At 31.4% G+C, this 18,841-nt stretch overlaps 5 protein-coding genes across 6 annotated transcripts in view; 3 read left to right on the forward strand and 2 right to left on the reverse strand.

The window, feature by feature from the left end:
* The window catches only part of N (uncharacterized), a 247,626-nt gene extending 243,642 nt beyond the window's left edge, over nucleotides 1–3,984 (reverse strand). The window contains exon 1 of the mRNA XM_072906052.1: nucleotides 3,498–3,984. Within this exon, the coding sequence (XP_072762153.1) occupies nucleotides 3,498–3,591 (94 nt within the window). The 5' untranslated portion in view covers nucleotides 3,592–3,984. The remainder of the gene's footprint in view (nucleotides 1–3,497) is intronic.
* Nucleotides 3,985–6,365: 2,381 nt separating this feature from the next.
* Nucleotides 6,366–8,754, forward strand: Ccdc151 (Coiled-coil domain containing protein 151). The gene is made up of 5 exons (XM_072906449.1): nucleotides 6,366–6,459; nucleotides 7,922–8,043; nucleotides 8,132–8,329; nucleotides 8,379–8,480; nucleotides 8,557–8,754. The coding sequence occupies exons 1-5, from the start codon at nucleotides 6,366–6,368 to the stop codon at nucleotides 8,752–8,754; spliced, it is 714 nt and encodes a 237-aa protein (XP_072762550.1).
* Nucleotides 8,755–8,867: 113 nt separating this feature from the next.
* Nucleotides 8,868–11,671, forward strand: LOC140673254 (outer dynein arm-docking complex subunit 3). The gene is made up of 5 exons (XM_072906100.1): nucleotides 8,868–8,949; nucleotides 9,120–9,476; nucleotides 9,674–9,818; nucleotides 10,779–10,931; nucleotides 11,453–11,671. The coding sequence occupies exons 1-5, from the start codon at nucleotides 8,885–8,887 to the stop codon at nucleotides 11,669–11,671; spliced, it is 939 nt and encodes a 312-aa protein (XP_072762201.1). The 5' UTR covers nucleotides 8,868–8,884.
* A 1,224-nt stretch (nucleotides 11,672–12,895) lies between these two features.
* LOC140673056 (integral membrane protein 2C) lies at nucleotides 12,896–16,808 on the forward strand. Of its 2 annotated transcripts, XR_012047994.1 has the most exons (6): nucleotides 12,896–13,184; nucleotides 13,904–14,392; nucleotides 14,496–14,610; nucleotides 14,741–14,890; nucleotides 14,983–15,176; nucleotides 15,284–16,808. XR_012047994.1 is itself a non-coding variant. In XM_072905647.1 (5 exons), exons 1-5 carry the CDS (start codon nucleotides 13,101–13,103, stop codon nucleotides 15,075–15,077), a joined length of 933 nt encoding a protein of 310 aa, XP_072761748.1. In that variant the 5' UTR covers nucleotides 12,896–13,100; the 3' UTR covers nucleotides 15,078–16,808. The 2 variants fall into 2 exon arrangements, 1 of the variants encoding a protein (XP_072761748.1); XM_072905647.1 differs by having other exon boundaries at nucleotides 14,983–16,808.
* Nucleotides 16,809–17,066: 258 nt separating this feature from the next.
* Nucleotides 17,067–18,776, reverse strand: LOC140673057 (uncharacterized). The gene is made up of 4 exons (XM_072905648.1): nucleotides 18,596–18,776; nucleotides 18,075–18,400; nucleotides 17,776–17,975; nucleotides 17,067–17,708 (listed from the first exon to the last, which is right to left on the reverse strand). Exons 1-4 carry the CDS (start codon nucleotides 18,664–18,666, stop codon nucleotides 17,601–17,603), a joined length of 705 nt encoding a protein of 234 aa, XP_072761749.1. The 5' UTR covers nucleotides 18,667–18,776; the 3' UTR covers nucleotides 17,067–17,600.
* Nucleotides 18,777–18,841: the final 65 nt, after the last annotated feature.

Genomic DNA, 18,841 nt, shown 5'->3' on the forward strand with positions numbered 1-18,841 from the left:
ATTCACTTTTTATTGTAAAGACCGATTGCCGACTGTAAATATGATTTTTATTTTTATGAAAGGCAAATGATTTTAAAATTGATTGCATATATTTGTGATAATGTTTATTTTGAAAAAAATTTGTTTGAAAAACACACGCACACTTGATTTTACGAGACTTCAATTTTTTTTAAATCTATTGAAAATTTCTTTACGTGACTTTTTCGAAACTTATTGGCAATTACAAGTAGATAATAATCCGCACTGGAATGCTCGACTTTAAAAAGAGCGAACTTTTGCAAAATAACGCAATCAATATTTAGCGTTTAATATAACGTTATATACGCAATATTTTCCGACGATATCGGTGGACATTCCGATCATGACGCTTTGAATATTCGCGAAATGTAACCCCTGCACCGCGTCTGTCTGTCGCACGTGGCCGCGTGTCGCGTGTGAAAGCACATTAAGTCCGGGCGGATCAGTTTCTACGGAGAGAGAGAAGAGAAAGCCTGAGAACATAAGAGCGGCGAACGTCTGGAGTGCACCGCCACCATGTTGCATCCAGAGTATCGCAAAGTATTTATATAGCGAGCAAAGACTGGAACGAGATCCTCGCCCGATTCTTTGAAGTGACTAGTTGATCAAATCGCAGAATTATTAATTTCTAAGGCCAAGCAAAAGGTTTGAAATAAAAGCAGAATTAAATGTTATGCAACGAAAAAAATATTAATAGCTACAAGTGACACGGTTTGTGAAAAAATTATTGTTGCAATATCTTATCCTTTTATACTTTATAAATCCTTAAATATAAAATCAAAGTACATGATTTACAGAGAGAACAAATAATGGAAATTCTATTTTAATTGTCATCTGAGTATTATAAAAAAAACCCTAACACCATTAGATTATTAAAAATTAAGATTCCATTAAAAATTTATTCAAATATAACTTTATAAGCATACTTTATATTAATAACTATAAATTTAGTTTACTAGTTACAACAGTTTTTATTTTATGAGATGCAATATCAATTTGTATACATGAAATTTACGAATTGTAAGCAAACTTTTATTCTGTGAATACCTTACATAAGAAATAAAAAATGAATAACATAATTAATATCATCAAATAACAACTGTAAGAAACAAAATAGATAAAATAGATGAATGATTCTAAGGGAAAAAACTCTATCAATAGTTTAAAATACAATGCGCAGAACCGTGATAATGCGAACGCATTATTTAATTTTCCTATCTTTTCTCTATTGGACTTTACCGACTTTCCTTATTCGCCATTTTACAACGATATACGCGGCAATACTCATTGTAATCAATGTAAGTATTACGTCACGTTAAGCCTGCGATTTATGTCCTGGTGAAAAGTCAAGATAGAAATTTATCTAGCAAAGCGTCAATAATTATCCTCTGCCAACTCTCATTGCACATGGTTCGATAGAGAAAATTATTGTCGGATTATATCAGATTGTATATATCTGAATTTTCGAAGGCAGACTAATGTTACCTTTAGAAAAAAAATATATATATATATTTTTTTTAACGCGACCAAGGATGATTAAAAGACGATTAAAATGTCAAATTCTTTTGCAAGTAAATATATATGAAATATATTTATGATTGCTTCAAATTGATAAATTTTATTTTTATTAACAATTTCGTACATTTAATTGTAACATTTCGCATTGATTTTAATTTTGCGAGTTATTGCGAGTATTTCCATTTCGAAAAGTTTCATGTTCTGACAAGAGTCCTTTCTGTTTTCGTCAAATCAATGCAATATTCGCGGACGCGAAAAAGCGTTAAATTTCAGAAAAAAAGACATGAAATGTTCACACGAACGAGTTAGTTTAGAGTTTCAGCACGTTGACCATTTCAACTATATATAGGTACAGACAACTTTTTTCGTCAAATACACACGTGCAAGGTAGCATTTAGCGAGGTTTCATACACTGTATTTACCTAATTTCCATATTATCGCGCTCAGAGATTACATTACAACGTCTAATTATCAGTGAATGCAGGTAATTATTGTGATAAATTATGCATTTTGTCAACTTTTAAAGCGTAATGGACACACGTATTCTTAAAGTTCTAATGATCCAATAGTTACTAATAAATCAAATCATATCTAATAAAAAAAGTCATTAATAAAAAAAAAAAATAATTATCAGACAACAATAGACTGTCCAAAAATTATCAAGAAACAGTAATTAATGAAAATAATGATTATCGAGCAACAAACACTGTTTGCGTGATTTTTCACTCCTAAAAATCTATTAATAAAAATATTAATGACGCCCCTAATTTATTAAGGACAATTTCGCGATTATAATTATTTTCTTCCGTATATTTCAGAATAAAAAATAAATAAAGTTAATATAAATAATTAACATAATTAATCAAGTTAAACGTAATTGTTTTTTTACCATTGACTCTTAATATAGGACAATTTATTGTAACATGTGACAATATCTATTATAATAGATGAAGAAAGAGAGAAAGAGAGAAAGAACGATTAATTACAATAACGTTGAATCACGCGTTTAAGAGTTGAAATTACAGCTGTATTCGAAACGTGTTCAATGAACACTGCCAAGAAAATGAGAGTCAAAGCTCAAAACAGGATACGATCCCCGCAGGATCTCTACGTTCCCTTATTCCGCGAACACACTCGCAAATATCGAAGAAACAGCGAAATGTCGAGTCGGAGCGTGTTAACGCGAAGAAGGAGGGATGGTTCGCTTCCTGGAAAGCGGAGGGGCCGGGCACCTGTCCCTCAGGGTCTGTCAACTTGGATGAAGACGCACGGGCCGCGTATCGTTACGTCACCTTTAAAGTATGAGCACCTCTGCGCGTTGCTAAACAGATGCACTACCACGTGTATCTGTTTGGAGCATTGCCCTAAAATGATCGCTATCACATTCGTATTCGATTTATTAAACGAGAGAGGAGAAGATCGGCGAAACGTATATTTTCTCGCGCATTTTTTTTCTTTTATTTCGCGCCACCGACGATACACGAGGATGAAATTTTTACCAATCGCTCGAGAAACATTCGAACTGTTGATACATTTGCATTCTAAATATTCATAAAATATTCGCCAAGAGTTTGAGAAATTGTACGCGACCGACAACGTGATAGAGGTCGACATTTTCGAGACGGGTAGTAAGCGCGAGAGAAGAGAAGCAGTAATGTCCGACACAAGGGGGAACGATCGCGGGTACGAGATCGTTCGTATTCGCCGAAACGTTTCTTGTAGCGCGATATTTCGCGCATACGATATATACGACTAATGGGCTACACATTTCACGCACGTCGTTGTCATCCCTCCTCCGCTAAAAAAGCACGTCGGCGTCGACGTCGCCCCGACGACCTGTTGCCTATCAACGTGCGACGTGCGAGGCGCTTGCGCGATTTTTCCCTCTGTACCGCGTAAATACGACTAAAACTGTAACAAAGTTTTTTTCTTTTCTTTTTTTTTTTTTTTTTTTAACTTACCGGATACCGCGGGCACACAGACAGACACCATCAGCACGAGCAACAACGGTTCGATCATGAACGCGTAATCCAATCTTCGCCGTGGTAGCGACATGACGGGTGCCGTTGAATATTTCTCTCAATTATTATGCACACACACTCATCGGGGAAGACGGGGGGGCCCGGGGGGGGGGGAATATGATGAGAGGCACTCACTCGGGGAAACGAACGGACGAACGAACGAACGAACGAACGAACGAACGAACCGACACTCACCGGGCGCGCGTACACTTTGTCCGAAGAGAGAAGGTGAATATCACCGCGTCCGAATGACCGTCACTCGACCGTTGAGCCCATCGTACGTGATGCGCGTCACCACGGATACGTCGTCGCCGACCGGGTGTCCCAGGGTGCGTAGGTTCGCGCGACGAATACGGGGAAAAAATGCATACGGCACACGACGTTACGCACGACACGCGACCGCGTCCGAAACACTTCTGGGAACCCTATTGTTCGCTTTAACGCGCGAAAGTAGTTCCCGTCGTGCGCGCGCACCTGGCTCTCGCAGCCTCTTTATTACTACGCCAGCTCGGAATGGCCGACCGCGGCGGCCAATCATCGCGCGAGATCCAACGGAATCGTCGACCGCAGCACGCCTCGATCACCCCTCGCTTCATCGCATGCCTGATGCGTGAAGTTATTCGAAAATGGGGAACCGGGGAGGATGATTTTGAATTCACCGAGGCTCGCACATTGCGATCAAATTTCTATGCGTTTCAATTCAAATTAAATAAATTATTAACAAGTGTACACGTGTGTAATTTCTTACAGCATTTAAAAATCATGAAAATTGCAATAAACAGAAATTTAAGAAAATACAAAATTGTCAAAATCAATTATTTATTATATACTGGACAGTTAATATTATCGGCCTATATTATTATATGTTTCGAAAAATAGTTCGATTTTACTGAACCGGAGTAATTAATGCTTACCCTTACAACATTAATGACGAATCCCATTATATCTCACATGAAAAACGTGAGATGATTTGAATTCACCGAGTGCACGAATATTATGCCAAAATTTTAATACAATACATTTGAATGAAAATGAAATAAATCACTGACTGTGTATCAAAGTGATATATCAAATTGATATATACATACATATATATATATATATATATATATATATATATATATATATATATATAAAATATTATTATATATAATATTTAATATTATTTAAAAATCGCAATAAATAAAAATTTAAGAAAATAAAAAATCGTCAAACTGAACTAAATTGTCTATCGAACAATTAATATTATGTGCCTTTGTCGAAAAATAACCGACTGCTAAACCGGAATAATAAATGCTTATCCTTACGTTAACGACGAATCTCATTATATCCCCGTGAGAAATATCTTTGATTAATATCTGGTACTTTTTCTACGATATTACTTTAATCGCGTGCGAAGATTCAGCCCTAATTAGGTGGCGAACGAAAATATTCTGAATTTTTACGATTAGATATTTTAGTTATGCTTTTCGTGTGAAAATTCTAAAAAAATAAGAATCTAAGAAGCGACGTTAAAGTCATAGAAAATCCTATATTTTCTGAATTTTCTTTTTTTATTAATATATTTTCTTTTATGATATATACTCATTAAAATGCAAATCTGTATATATGTAGAATTTGCTTATATATAAATTTAATTATAAATCTTTTCATTTTCTTACGAGATTGATACTGTTTTTAATTATAATGAATTTGTACTGTTATATAAATTTTTTATATGTGAATAATAAATAAATAATGAGGCAAGATACTAAACTTATCAAATTGTTATGCTCATATAAAATTATATATAATTCTCTTATATTGATTGTATCTATCAATGATCACTACTGCAGTGATAAAAAAAATACACGTTATAAGATGCAACAAACACCAATTTAAGAATTTTAATTAAGCATCGATATCAACATGCACATCAGGCAATGAGCACTTGATTCATATTAGTCAGTATCGATATTAAAACCAGATATTTACTGATATAGATAAAGTAATACTGTAAAAAAACAGATTATAGTATTTCGAGCGTCGATATTCAAGGAGTCGTGTACTGAAAAGAGCGTAACGCGCTTGATCATTAATTAAGACTCGGCTAGGCTTGATTGCGTGTAACGCGAAATTCATCGCGGCTAAAGCCTTAACCGTCAAGCAGCTTAACGAATATAAATGCGGAATTATAATTCGGTGAACCCAAAGACCGTTCCCTGAGAAGAGGTGACAGATCTCTTTACGAATCGCCTCTAGTTCTTTGTGCCCGCAGCACGCGAGATGCACGCACGAAGCTGCAAACACGCGGCTTCCTATTAGCCTTATTAATGATGCTATTAACCTTACCATCGAACTGCAAACATCTGCGCCCAGCGACGACGACATAGCGCGGCCACGATACAATTGTCTTGCAGACCACAATAGAAGTTGACTGATGAGGTTCTGAAAACAAAATGGATAAAGATATTGAAATAGTAATAGCTATTAGACATAACTATGTTAAGAAAATTTTTCTTTATCGTAATAATGTAAAAATAAATTGCAGGTGAATCACTTTTATACATTTTTACATTTATATAATAGCAATTATATATGCGTATAGAATTATTATATATTTAAACTTATTTAAAATTATTATATAATGAAGCTTATTTAAAAAATTATGAAAAATCCTTATTCTCTTTCCTGTATTTTTTAAAAATTAAACTATATGCTGTATATTTCTTCGACATACATGAAAACTAGAGCCGTGTTGTCCAGACGACGAACATTATTAAGTCGATACGGTACTCCACGTGGATATCCTTCTTCATTCGCGAAAACATGTCCGAACCTTTGACTTTGTCTGTCGCCGAGAATAAGTTGAATGAGCTTAACAAAAATATTATCGAGATCAAGAAAAAAATCCAATTATCAGGTAACGATTCAAATCGTACAAAAAATTTTTCACTCACTTATATATCGATCCTGACAATCTTCCACGAGTCCATACTGTAAGGCTGCAACAAAATTACAGTCAAGCTAGAGTCAAATCTTACGCTTATACAGAATATCTTATTTCTACGGTATTATTTGTTAATAACTTGTTAATAATAATGCGATTTAGCTAATTTAAAATTAATTTTTTTCAAAACTTTTCCAAATTTGGAAACAAAAATAAAGAAAATCTACAGTTTTTAAACAATTAACAATTGAAAATAGACTAAGCTTCCTATTTAATTTCTAACAAACTAAGCTTTAAAAAAATGAAATAAAAATTATGCTCTTTAATTTAATAGTTAATTAAAAATAAGGACTTTAATAAATGTTTTGTGTTATGCAAATATATTATGTAATATTTAAAATCAAAAAGTTACACAATTGCAAATTGATTTAAAATTAATCAAAATATTTACCATGAAAATTAAGTTATTTTATGACGTAGCATAAATGAGACACCCTGTAATTTAATATTCAGATATTTGTTACACATCACGGAGCTAGGCGTGCCAAAAAGAGACAGCTCTCTGACATTTTAGAGGCAGAATCGTGATCGTATTATACAATGATAAATATGAACAAGTCGAACTGGAAGAACCAGTATTTGAGGCGACATACAATTTCTCTTACACACAAAAATAACGGTGAAAAAGTGAAATAAAAAGCAGAGCAAAATCTAATAGGGTCAATTCGATTAGGCTACATGTTGTATAAGGCAATGAAGAATGTTTGCATCTTCACTGTATAATTATATATATATACATATATATATATATATATATATATATATATATATATATATATGTATAAGTATATTAATTGAAAGAAACTTGCAAAAAATGATTCTGACATTTAATATAGAAAGTTTATTGTCTGTAAAAAAAATAATTTATGTTAAGACATTTATATTAATCCTAATTGAAAAAAAAAATTAAAATCTTGTATTTACAAGTAAAAAGAATCTAGATTTTAAATTATCAAATATATATATAATTAATAAAAAAATAATAATAAAACTTTTCTTAATTCAATTATTTTACTATTTATTTTATTATATATCTTTCAATTCTTATATTTCTTATATTCATTTTATACATATATATATTCCATCTTATTTTATTTATTACTTTACACATATTTATATTATATATTATATATAATTATATCTTATGCTCTTAATTTTATTAAATATAAAATCTTGATTAATTAATTAATTTTCAATTAAATCAATCAATGTCATGACATGTCTGGTTAAATAAAACGTTTATTATGTACTTTTTTCTAAATCTATTTATTAAATAAAAGTTTCTAGATATAGTATATATCTTTGTACCACTTTTCAATTTTTATTTTTTTACAAAAAGTAGATAACATGATTATAATATTTCTCTTGTTCTCAGAGGGTCAAAGAAAAGCTAACTTTGAAGAATATGATGCAAAAAAACGTGAGAATGCTCAAAAGATTATTGAGCTCAAGAAAAAAATCAAAGAACTTTACGTGAAATATGCAAAAGCGAAAACTGTACGTAAGACGGATTGCAAGAAAAGAAATCAAATAATTAACTATTTATATATATTATATTAGTAGAAACTAATGTTAAATTTTTCAGAATAAAGAAGCGATGGAACGGGCGGCTTTGCTAAGTCGTGATTTTATAGCTTGTGCAAAGAAAGACAGTTTGGAGGAGATTATTGCAACAGCAAGTGAGAATAATATGCGTCTAAGAAAAAAATTAGATTTAATTAAGTATAAAAGAGAGAAGGTAAGAATTAATAAATTTCTAAATATTGTCGACACGCACATACCATAGAGCAAAAATCATTTTGTTAAATGTCTCAACATCTGCATCCTATTAGCAAGAACAGACTTTAAATGTTTTACAAACAGAACGCAAGGAATTGACGCGTAGACGCGGTCATTGCGTGTTCAAGAAGAAAACTGAAAATCCTATGAAGAGGGTAATTTAATTTAAACTTTTTATAATAAAATTTTTATAATAATAATGACTCTTGTAAATGCAGCCTGTTTGTGCAGAAAATCGAGAGTTTGGAAGTTCGATTAGAGCATATCCGAATGATGCAAATTAAAGCAAATATTTCGCGCATGAAATATCGATCTGTTTCTTCCGAGATGAAAGAGAAATCGGTGTTTTACGCCTCTTCTTTGAAAGACTTGGAAGACAGTATAAGACAACAAGAGAATGAGATCAAACGCTTACAGGCAAGGTCATAAAGAGAATAATGACTTGATGAGAGTGGTAGAAACGTTTTTGGTATTCTACTTACAATTAATATTATATTATTGATTACAGGGAGTAAAGGAAGAAGCTATAGAATTAAGAGATAACACTCAAGAAACCCTGATGAAGGAGGAAATCGAAGAGACAAATTCTAGCAAAAAACGCGATTGCATCATCAAGGAATTTAGGTCGGAAGCTTTATATTTTGACAAATATCTTTCGCGTATTATTACAACTGCATCTTTTAATGATGGTTTTATTAATGATAAAACTGTTATTAATAATATAGTCCTTACAAAATTTTCCGATGATTATCACTGCGAATATAATTTAATGCTCAAAATTTTTACTCCATCAGACAACGCGTGTCCGAACGAAAAATGGAACTGGAGCGGCTGGAACGTATGATATTTCATTCTCGTCCTCGGGAAGATTTCGAAATACGTGGGAAAAATCGCATACAGGCACAAGAAGGCATTATCAAGGACGAGCTGGCACGGCTGGAGGAAACGTTCGCCAAACTGCGGAATGCTACCGGAGTGTCCAGGTCAGAGGAAGTTCTGAACCGGTTTCTGGGTCAGCAGGCGACCAAGGAGAGTCTACAGAAAATGCGAGCGGCGACAGAACAAGAGAAGATGATGCTTGAAAAGAAGAGGCAGGAGTTGAGCGCTGAAATAGAAACGAGAAAATTTTCTGAAACGAAAAGTGCCGAACAGTAAGTCTAGTTTAGAGTAAAGACAATTCTATTTTAAACTTAGATTCAAAATAATCCGCTTGTTTCCAAATTCATGAAATCGATTTTTAAATTTTTGTTTCATTTCTTATAATGCAATGGATCCAATGGATTAAAATTATGGCCTTAATTTAGTGACTGTGAACACTTCAATTTGCAACACATTAAATATTTCCTAGGAATGCAGAGATAGTGGCAAAACTCAATTCGCAAATTGACGAACAGAAATGTCGTAAAGAGAAAGCCGAGATTGCAAGTCAACGAGTCCGGGAGCTTCTAAACGAAGTGACTAGCACTCTATATAAATTGTATGAAAAGTTTGAGGTGAGAAATATTAATTAACTTATACACGACAAAATCTAAAACTAGATAAATCTAAAAGTAAAACTAGATAACTTTTGTGCTTAGAAAAAAGATCTTCAGTGATTCATAAAACATGGACATTTCTATTTAAATAAATTAGTATTAAACTTTTTAATTTATCCTTTATAAAATAAAATACAATCAGACTAGAATATAACAATTATAATAAAAGAAGGTCTCATTTTTCTCCGAATATTGCATAAAGTCCCGAGCAATTTTGATATTGTAAATTTGAAAATTCGTCTAGTTTTAAAAGAATGGAGATATATACAAATGGGCTGAAACACATTTGAAAATTCACGCGATAATTGGCTGAATAATGACAAAAAAGTATAGACCAAATGGCAAATTGTTAAAATAAAAAGGATCTTAATTAGCACTTTCCCTTTTGTGCGATTCGAAACGTGTCGCCGTGAATTATCACTTGGGAGGAACGTATTTGATGGATAAAGCCCTGTAATGTCGGAATGGAAATACCGTGTAAATGCCTAATTGAATTAGTAAAACCGCCTTTAATGGGACGTCTGCCACGACGCAAACAGCTTCGACTATTTATCGTTCCTGGAAGCTTAATACCCCTAGCATCGTGTATCGTCGATGAATTTTCCTGAAAAGCTCGCGTTCTGTAATTCTCACCTCGAACGGCAACGCTTGCTCCGCGCATTAACACCTCGATACTCGATCGAAAATAAACACTTCCGCGAACGCAAAGCGAACCGCGTGAAAACCCAGTATTGATTCTATCGAGAATTGGATACGTCAAATCTACCAATTGTTAATTTAAAAAAAAATTCTTTAGACAACCTTTCGGACACGCTCGTGTTGAAATTGCATCTTTAAACACTTTTATAGTGAAAATTCAATCCTATTCAGATACACATATATGTACATGTTAATATTTATAAAAATACTTATTTCTAGCATGCAACAGATACTCCTCTGCTTGAAAATATTAAAATGGATGATACCTTAGCAATTATCGAATTGTTGAGCAACAGGGTCAAACACGAACTCGATGTTTTAAGCGTATCTGATAAATATCTTGAAGCGATGGATGAAGCGCTACTCGAGAAGGTCAGCTTTAATTATATTCATAATTGCATAAGTTTCTGGAACAAAACCATAAAAAATTTGCTATTATAATTGTTAATTAAAAAAAATAATGCATAACTAAAAAATGTATGCATATTGGAATTTTTTATAAAATATTTTAACATCTATATATTTTATCTTTTACAATGAAGTAACAATTATTTTTACTGCTTAAAAATTATTAATACATGATTATTGTTATTACCATTCGATGAATATTTTGTATATAAAGAGACAATTATTTATTTCTACAAATAGCTAGAATCATAATTTTCTTTAAACAGCAACTATAAACAAAATTTCAAACAATCTGTTATATATCTGCTAGATTCTCTTATCTTAATATCTTATCTGATGAATATTTTATTATTGTTATATTGCTTACAAAAGATTCTTTGAACTTGTAGATTTCGCTGTTTATTCCGATAATTTATGTGAGCAAAAATTTACAAAAGATTCCTAAATTGACATGATCGGCCATAAATAACACCTTTGTCTTTTAGTTGGAAACAATGTCGGTGGCTACGACTTCGGCAGAAGGTAGAACAATGCGTGTAAATAGCGGCAGGCCATTGTTTCCACAATTTCCATCCTGCGCGATTCCGGTTGCTCCTCTTTCAGAAGACGAAGAGGAAGTCCCATCCCGAAATGCATTAAAGAGACAAGCGCAATTACTCGTCGATACGAAAAGTCGTCGCAAAGGATTTCCTTTTAGAAGATAAATTGCTTGAGTTGCAAAAACAAACGAAATTAACAAAATTCTACTTCATTTATATATATATATATATATATATATATATATATATATATATATATGTAATAAAAAAAAACGTAAAATGTGTATAATAAGATTTATGAATTGTTTTTTCTTTCGTTTATATTCCGATTTCTTTACATTCTTATAATAATCGGTCTCTCTCTCTTTCTCTAATTAATATATATATATATAAATTATATAACCTCGCTCTTCAAGAATATTGACATATATGTACATATATGTATATATGTGTGTGTGTGTGTGTGTGTGTATGTGTGTGTGTGTGTGTGTGTGTGTGTGTGTGTGTGTGTGTGTGTGTGTGTGTGTGTGTGTGTGTGTGTGTGTGTGTGTGTGTGTGTGTGTGTGTGTGTGTGTGTGTGTGTACATTAATATATGAAATATTATACCTTAATTTTGTCATAAAATTATTTTGAAGTTGTAACTGATATCATCCGTACAACTTTATTTGGTTAGAATACATGTAATCCTTTACATTTTCAAATTCGACCGACATGTCTAACACAATCGAAAACAAATCTATCGAAAGCAATCAATCTCTTTAGCTCTTGATCGTACTTTAATACTGAGATTTGATGTATGTGTAGCGTAGAGTTTAATTTTTTCTCATTAAAAATAAAGAGGAATATATATATATATATATATATATATATATATATATATATATATACAAAGAATTAGAAACTAATACGCTTACCTGCTTTCAGGATCAAAAATGATATTGTTTTGCCATCTTGCGGTCACATGACGCAGCATTCTAGCAAAAAAGAGGTTTGTAACGCCATCATATTTTTAGAATTGAAAAAACATGCACTGTCGGTAAAATAATTTGCACGTTCGTGCACTGACAAGGATGAATTATTAAAAATTCTAATTATAGGCCCGAATTCGATGTTTAGAAAGTCAAAATTATGGCGAATCCAGACTATTTTTGACAATAGGAGAATTTCTCAAAAAAATGTCGCTAAAGTTACAATTAATATCGATATATATATAAAACGATATAATAAATATCGATTTATAACGAGCTATTCTCGAGATAATTTTTCGCTACGATTTTTGTGCGTTCCGAAACTCATGTTGCATACTTTTTGTCCATAACGGCACTTGACAATTGGCGCATGCGCGCGCGCTTGGTCCTATCGACTCGCCGGGGGCACAATTGTCAGCGATCAATCTCGGCGTTTTGTGCATACGCAGTTGTTCGCGAGACGTCAATTTCGTGTTGATTTTGTCCCCTCCTCTTGATTCTCATCCGAGGGGACTCCGATAAACGGTTATAGTAGCCAGATAGACGATTGGGTCCCTGTGAACATCGTCGTGTCATATCGTGGGATATTCTCTCGTTGCGGTAGGCATTCGAAAGACCTGCAAAGATGACTGTCATCACGAAAGCGATCACCGAGAAGAAGGCGTCCGACAAAATGGAGCAGCCATTGTTTGTGGAGGAAAATGCGACGGTTAGTATCATGTATCTCGTTCACGATACTTGTCACGTTTATATGCCTCCCATCGACTAATCAATTGGCTCGTCAATTGGAAAAACGTTACTTTTAACTAACATCGAGGTCGAATTGAGTAGAAACTACGCACAATTTTCATTTATGAAAAAAATATATTCGACGAATTATCAATTTATATCGAGCTATATACATTTACATTGGTATATATGTGTGTATATGTACGTTATATATATTTCGCTATCAACGCAAATGTATGCTTGCGTTTGATAATGTTGACATATGACTGTACAATGTCAACGCGACCGGAAAGTAAATTTGTGATGTTATGACAAAAGGTTATTGTTATGACAAATGTATATCGTCCACATTTTTTTTACGTCCATAAAAATAATACGTTACATATATAAGAGATATTTCTAAGAGAAAAAAATACGTTTTTATGTACTTTTAAAGAGTATCGAGTTATTATTTTATATTTGAAAAATAAAGTCTTAAATTTTTATTTGCATCAATTTTGTTTTATCAAAGAGATGTAAATAGACACAATTAGCTTCATTTTCATAAAATCTTATATCCAAATATACATATATAAAATATATAATTTTATATATTATTTGCTTTTTTACTTTGTATCCTTATAAAGATTTATATTTAAAACATTTGGAAAGCTAAAGAGGAATTAAATGAATAAAATATACAAATGTTCTTTTTAACAGGATGACTCAAAAGCAGATCCAGAAGCGGCACGTCCAAAAAGTGATTCGACTGGTCATTATTTTGTTTCTAAGAGAAGCATCCATCGTATACATGTAACAGCGACATTTTTGCTCTTTCTTGTCGCACTGATGATATTGATTATTGGAGTCATCGGTGGACTTTACATTTATAAGCAATATGCGAGAACTCAGATGCGCAGATTCCGTACTGGCTGGTATAGCATTCCATATGACAGCTCGAATAAAGCTTCTTACGGCAGTAATGCAGTTCATCAGGGATTGTTGGCCGACTCCGACCTGTTCACCAAAAGTCTCACCAGAGCTATGGAACAAGACGCACTGGATATTGCAAGGCATATAGATCATGATATTAATAATTTTTTCAAAGAGAGATTTGAAATTGATCTTGAGAACGAGCGTTATGAGAAAATTGATGTGCCTGATTTCCGCGGTGGACGTCAAGGGCGTTTTATACATGATTTTAACATTGTGAGTTGGTAATCTGATTCCTATATCGTGCTCTATAATAAATAATCTTTGCTCTATAACAAATAATAGGACAAGATCCTTATAATATTGTGTTTATTTACAGAATAAAACAGGTATCATTGATATTGATGGCCACTGTTGCTTTGTCATGCCATTAAATCGTCAACGCGTATTGCCACCTCGTAATATGTACGATCTCCTTAGAAAAATGTACAATGGTGAGTTTACAATTTACTACAAATTGATTTATATATATATATATATATATATATATATATATATATATATATATATATATACATACACACACACACATATGTACATGTATATATAATTCTTATGTATTAGGTTATTACGAAGTGGATACTGCAATCGTGCGCGAAACTATGAAAGTAGTCACACCACCAATCACTGACATGTCAGTCGTTGGAACATATATAGCGCGAGAATGCCAAGACTTGCCTATTTACATGCTAAAGAAAGTAGATCCTTCTAGTGGTTAGTTGCCAAATTGCATATAATTTGAAGTAAAATCCTTTATATACACAACATATTAATGCATTATTATTTTGTTTTTTCATATATTTCAGTTGTAAAACGCAGCGTGTCAAGTGGAGTGTTCGGCCAATTCGCCGGCAACAGTATTATGGAGGTTGATATCGTAAATCTAGAAGATTTTGAATGAAGCTATTGAAAGCAATCGAGAAAATTTTCAATTATTCTAGAATATTAACCATCAGTAGTTCAATGTATAAAAGTTATATGCTGTCCAGAGCAAACTTAGGTAAATATTCTTAAATTCAAGATGATCTAAGATCGTTATCTTGCATTTATTATATATATCAATACTGATTTTTTTCTTGACATTCTTGTAAAACTATCACATTTCAGGTATACTCCCATATTTATCAAGACCTTCATTATGTCTTTCCATTATATTTTTTATTAGGTCTAGATCACAAAATTATATGATGCGATTAAGTCTGCGATATGTTAGTTGTTATTAATTAGAAACATTTAAAACATTATGAGGGAGTCCTTTATAATCATAAGAGATTAGACATAAATACGAATAAATCGTTCCAAATATGCACAAGAAGTCTGAGTAAAAAGATGAAATTGTATAAAATGATGTATTGTCTGCAAACTGATTTATAGAAGAATTAATATTTCTTCCATGTTTCCCGAATTATATTCAGACATATAGCAAGCGCAATGTTAGTTACACTATAGTGATGAAATGTTTTGCTACTATTCTGTGTTCTGATATGCAGCTTCTTGACCATAGTAGTAGAATAATCATACACTAAGTTGTTGCGCTTACAATTACAATTATATATTATTATTAATATATCATAAATATATTTATTTGTGAATTATTAAAAAATTAATTATTCGTATTAGGGGCACAATGCCTAATGAACTCAAAATGTGCAGTACACAAACTGCTAATATCAGAATTGAAATAGTTTTTTAATGTATTTCAATGAGAAAAATCGTTTTTATTATTGTAATTAATACGTAAAACCCGTTATACATTTATGAGATTACTCTGATTATATAAATATTTTTACAAAATATGGATTGAAAAATAATAGAAATTATAGAGTTTTGTAAACTGATTCAAGAGGAATCTTGATATTCAGACATTCCTTAAAACTTGTTTATCTATTCTAGAATTTGCATTTTTGCATAGTGAGAGTCACAGGTTTTAATAAGTATTAATGATATAATATTGTATTTTTTAAATATATGTTTTATGTGTGTACCAGTTTTTATTGCCAATTTATTAAAACTGGAATTGAAGAACCAAAAGTGGAATAGATAAGAATGTATTGTGACTGAGTGCAATTTTTTCATTAGCCTATTTTGATGCATTATTTCATAAAAATTTTCATATAAATTTTTTGCATTTTATTATACACTTATATGCAATGTTTATTATCGATAAACATATCCAGGTACTCGGATATTTTTTATTCATTAGCCTTAAATGCATATTATAGATTTAAAATAATAAAATTTTCAAATATACAAGTTTTTCCAATGTAGGATACTTTATAATAAAAAGAAACAGCTTAGTAAACAGAACTTCAAATAATCCAAGAGTTTGATAGCATATCAGAAAAAGAAAAAATTGTAATATGTTACGAATTAATATTTATTATACACAAATATGAAATTAAAATGGCATATGAAAGATGCATTGTTGCATAGGATGGTTTTTCTGTATAAAAATTATTGAAATAAGACAGGTATTTTAAAGAATAATTACAATTATGATATGTAGTTCTAATAAAGTACTGTGTCGTCTCTCTAAATAAAATAAAACATTAAACAATCTTTATAAAATTATTAAATAATTTTTGTTTTGTAAATGAACCAAGATAATGGAAATATATACATATATAACATATTCAGGTCATTATGGACCGAGTGCCTGAACATTTATAACTCATTCTGTATTAGTTCCATATTTGCTTATTATTAATTCTAAGGATGCTTGTATTATCAATTCTGATACAAATCCAATGCATGAATATACGTATATGCGGAACGTACGTGGCGTTTTAAATGTTTGTAGGTATACATAGTCACTCAATTACTGGTAGTAATAAATATAATATATTAATCAGTTCCACCATTTTTAGATAAAAATGGAAAGTCATAAATATTATTATTGTCAATCTGCTTTTATTAGTTCTATAATATAATGCATAATCTGTGAACATGTATTTAAACTTTTTAAAAATGTTATCATTTTATCTCAAATTTTGCGTAATTATAGTTAAGTTCCTATAGCTTCTACTACTTTTGTTTATCTGATTATCGAGTTTGAATTCTTTTATTCTAATAATATTAAAAACTAAACTTGTAAACTTGTACGCAGATTAATTGTAAAGTCTAAATCATAATAAAAAAATCGTGATAAAGAATAAATCATATAGTACATATGAATATTAGCATTTATGCATGTATTATGTATATTTTTGCATAATTATTTTTAACACTTGATTTTATTAAAGTAGAGTTGGTTGTACAAGCTTTTATTAGCTATTTATATTTTGAAAGTCACAGATAATATTTTCAAGTGCTCAAGTACTAATTTAACAATTATAATATAAAAAATTAAAGAATTAGAAATTTGTATATATATATATATTCTATTTTAAATTATATTATGATATAATGATTAAAATATTTATATTTAATTTAAAGTAATATTCGTATGTACTAAGTCTGCTATAGCTTTTTGTCTAAGAGTGTAGAGCTTTTTTACCCATTTATCAAATCTTGCCTCTTGATCCATCATAATCTGGAAAATAAAATAAATATTACCTGTTATATTATAAATATATTAAGAAATTCAAAAAGAAACTTACCGATGTGTGAAAAATACTTTCTAAGCTGGTAGGAATATTAGGTACTGGTGGAATTTGTATAGTATCAGAACTAATATCTATAACAATATTTTTAAATTTATTCTCTTTAGCAGATGAGATAAACTGTTTGGGAGTGAAACCTTCAGCATTTATTTCTTCAAGTACACCATTTTTAAAACGTGGTTCAATAGGAAAATCATCTGTAACATCAGCATTAATTTGTGTATCTATTAATATTGCAAAAATTTTACATTAAATTCAGATTTTTATAATATATATATTTAAGCCGATTGTTTTACCTTTTGCCGCTACAACTTGATTCTTTTCAGTATTAAATTTTGATTGATTCGATTGTGAACTGCTAGAAGGACTTCGTGATTTGTCTCTGGAAGTAGATCTAGCTTTTCTTCTTGTGCGTTCTGAAGAATGAGATCTACCTGCACTGGTATGATAACGCCTCTTATCTCGATCCCTCGAGTGACTACTTCTAGAACCTTTATGACTCTTTGAATTTCGATCTCTTCCTCTACTTCTCGAATGTGAACGATGTCTACGTTTTGTCTTCGAATGCCTCGACGATCTCTTTCGATGAGGTGAAGATTCACTACTGTCAGAACTGCTAGACCTAAAAGAATCGTGTGAAAAAAAAAAAAACTAATATTTTTTTTATCATAAATGACAAAGATGTGATAAATAATGTCAAATCATATCAGACAAATCGCCTATCAAAAATGTCAATTAAATTTATGTTAAAAGCAGTTGTATAATTGCTAACCTCTAATGGATAATGAAATTCTTATAATATATATTTTTCTTTTACCTCGATTTTCGATTCCGTCTTCTTCGATATCTACTGTGATCTGAGTCTGACTCGCTAGAATATCTTGCCATAACTCATTAAAATCTGCGATTGATAGTTGACAGCAGTAGGAGTAAAAACTTCCACAGAGTTTAGCTCGTTCAGCTCTCACGTCTTTTTTCGATGTTTAAAGGTTAGAAAATTATAAAATAAAATCATAAAGGCAAATAGTATGCATGTACATAGATCGTACTCTTTTAATGCGAT

This window comes from Anoplolepis gracilipes, chromosome 14 (genome assembly GCF_047496725.1).
Source record: "Anoplolepis gracilipes chromosome 14, ASM4749672v1, whole genome shotgun sequence".
NCBI classification, from domain to species: Eukaryota; Metazoa; Arthropoda; class Insecta; order Hymenoptera; family Formicidae; genus Anoplolepis; species Anoplolepis gracilipes.

Excerpts from the sequence above, each read along its gene's own strand:
- Ccdc151 (XM_072906449.1), top strand. The coding sequence starts at position 6,366 with ATGTCCGAACCTTTGACTTTGTCTGTCGCCGAGAATAAGTTGAATGAG. Across the intron at positions 8,044-8,131 it reads AATATGCAAAAGCGAAAACT|AATAAAGAAGCGATGGAACG; the intron begins GTACGTAAGACG and ends TAAATTTTTCAG. Across the intron at positions 8,481-8,556 it reads CTGAAAATCCTATGAAGAGG|AAAATCGAGAGTTTGGAAGT; the intron begins GTAATTTAATTT and ends CTGTTTGTGCAG.
- LOC140673254 (XM_072906100.1), top strand. The coding sequence starts at position 8,885 with ATGAAGGAGGAAATCGAAGAGACAAATTCTAGCAAAAAACGCGATTGC. Across the intron at positions 9,819-10,778 it reads AATTGTATGAAAAGTTTGAG|CATGCAACAGATACTCCTCT; the intron begins GTGAGAAATATT and ends ACTTATTTCTAG. Across the intron at positions 10,932-11,452 it reads ATGAAGCGCTACTCGAGAAG|TTGGAAACAATGTCGGTGGC; the intron begins GTCAGCTTTAAT and ends TTTGTCTTTTAG.
- LOC140673056 (XM_072905647.1), top strand. The coding sequence starts at position 13,101 with ATGACTGTCATCACGAAAGCGATCACCGAGAAGAAGGCGTCCGACAAA. Across the intron at positions 14,611-14,740 it reads CCTTAGAAAAATGTACAATG|GTTATTACGAAGTGGATACT; the intron begins GTGAGTTTACAA and ends CTTATGTATTAG. Across the intron at positions 14,891-14,982 it reads GAAAGTAGATCCTTCTAGTG|TTGTAAAACGCAGCGTGTCA; the intron begins GTTAGTTGCCAA and ends CATATATTTCAG.
- LOC140673057 (XM_072905648.1), bottom strand. The coding sequence starts at position 18,666 with ATGGCAAGATATTCTAGCGAGTCAGACTCAGATCACAGTAGATATCGA. Across the intron at positions 18,401-18,595 it reads AGACGGAATCGAAAATCGAG|GTCTAGCAGTTCTGACAGTA; the intron begins GTAAAAGAAAAA and ends CGATTCTTTTAG. Across the intron at positions 17,976-18,074 it reads TCAAGTTGTAGCGGCAAAAG|ATGATTTTCCTATTGAACCA; the intron begins GTAAAACAATCG and ends CTGATGTTACAG.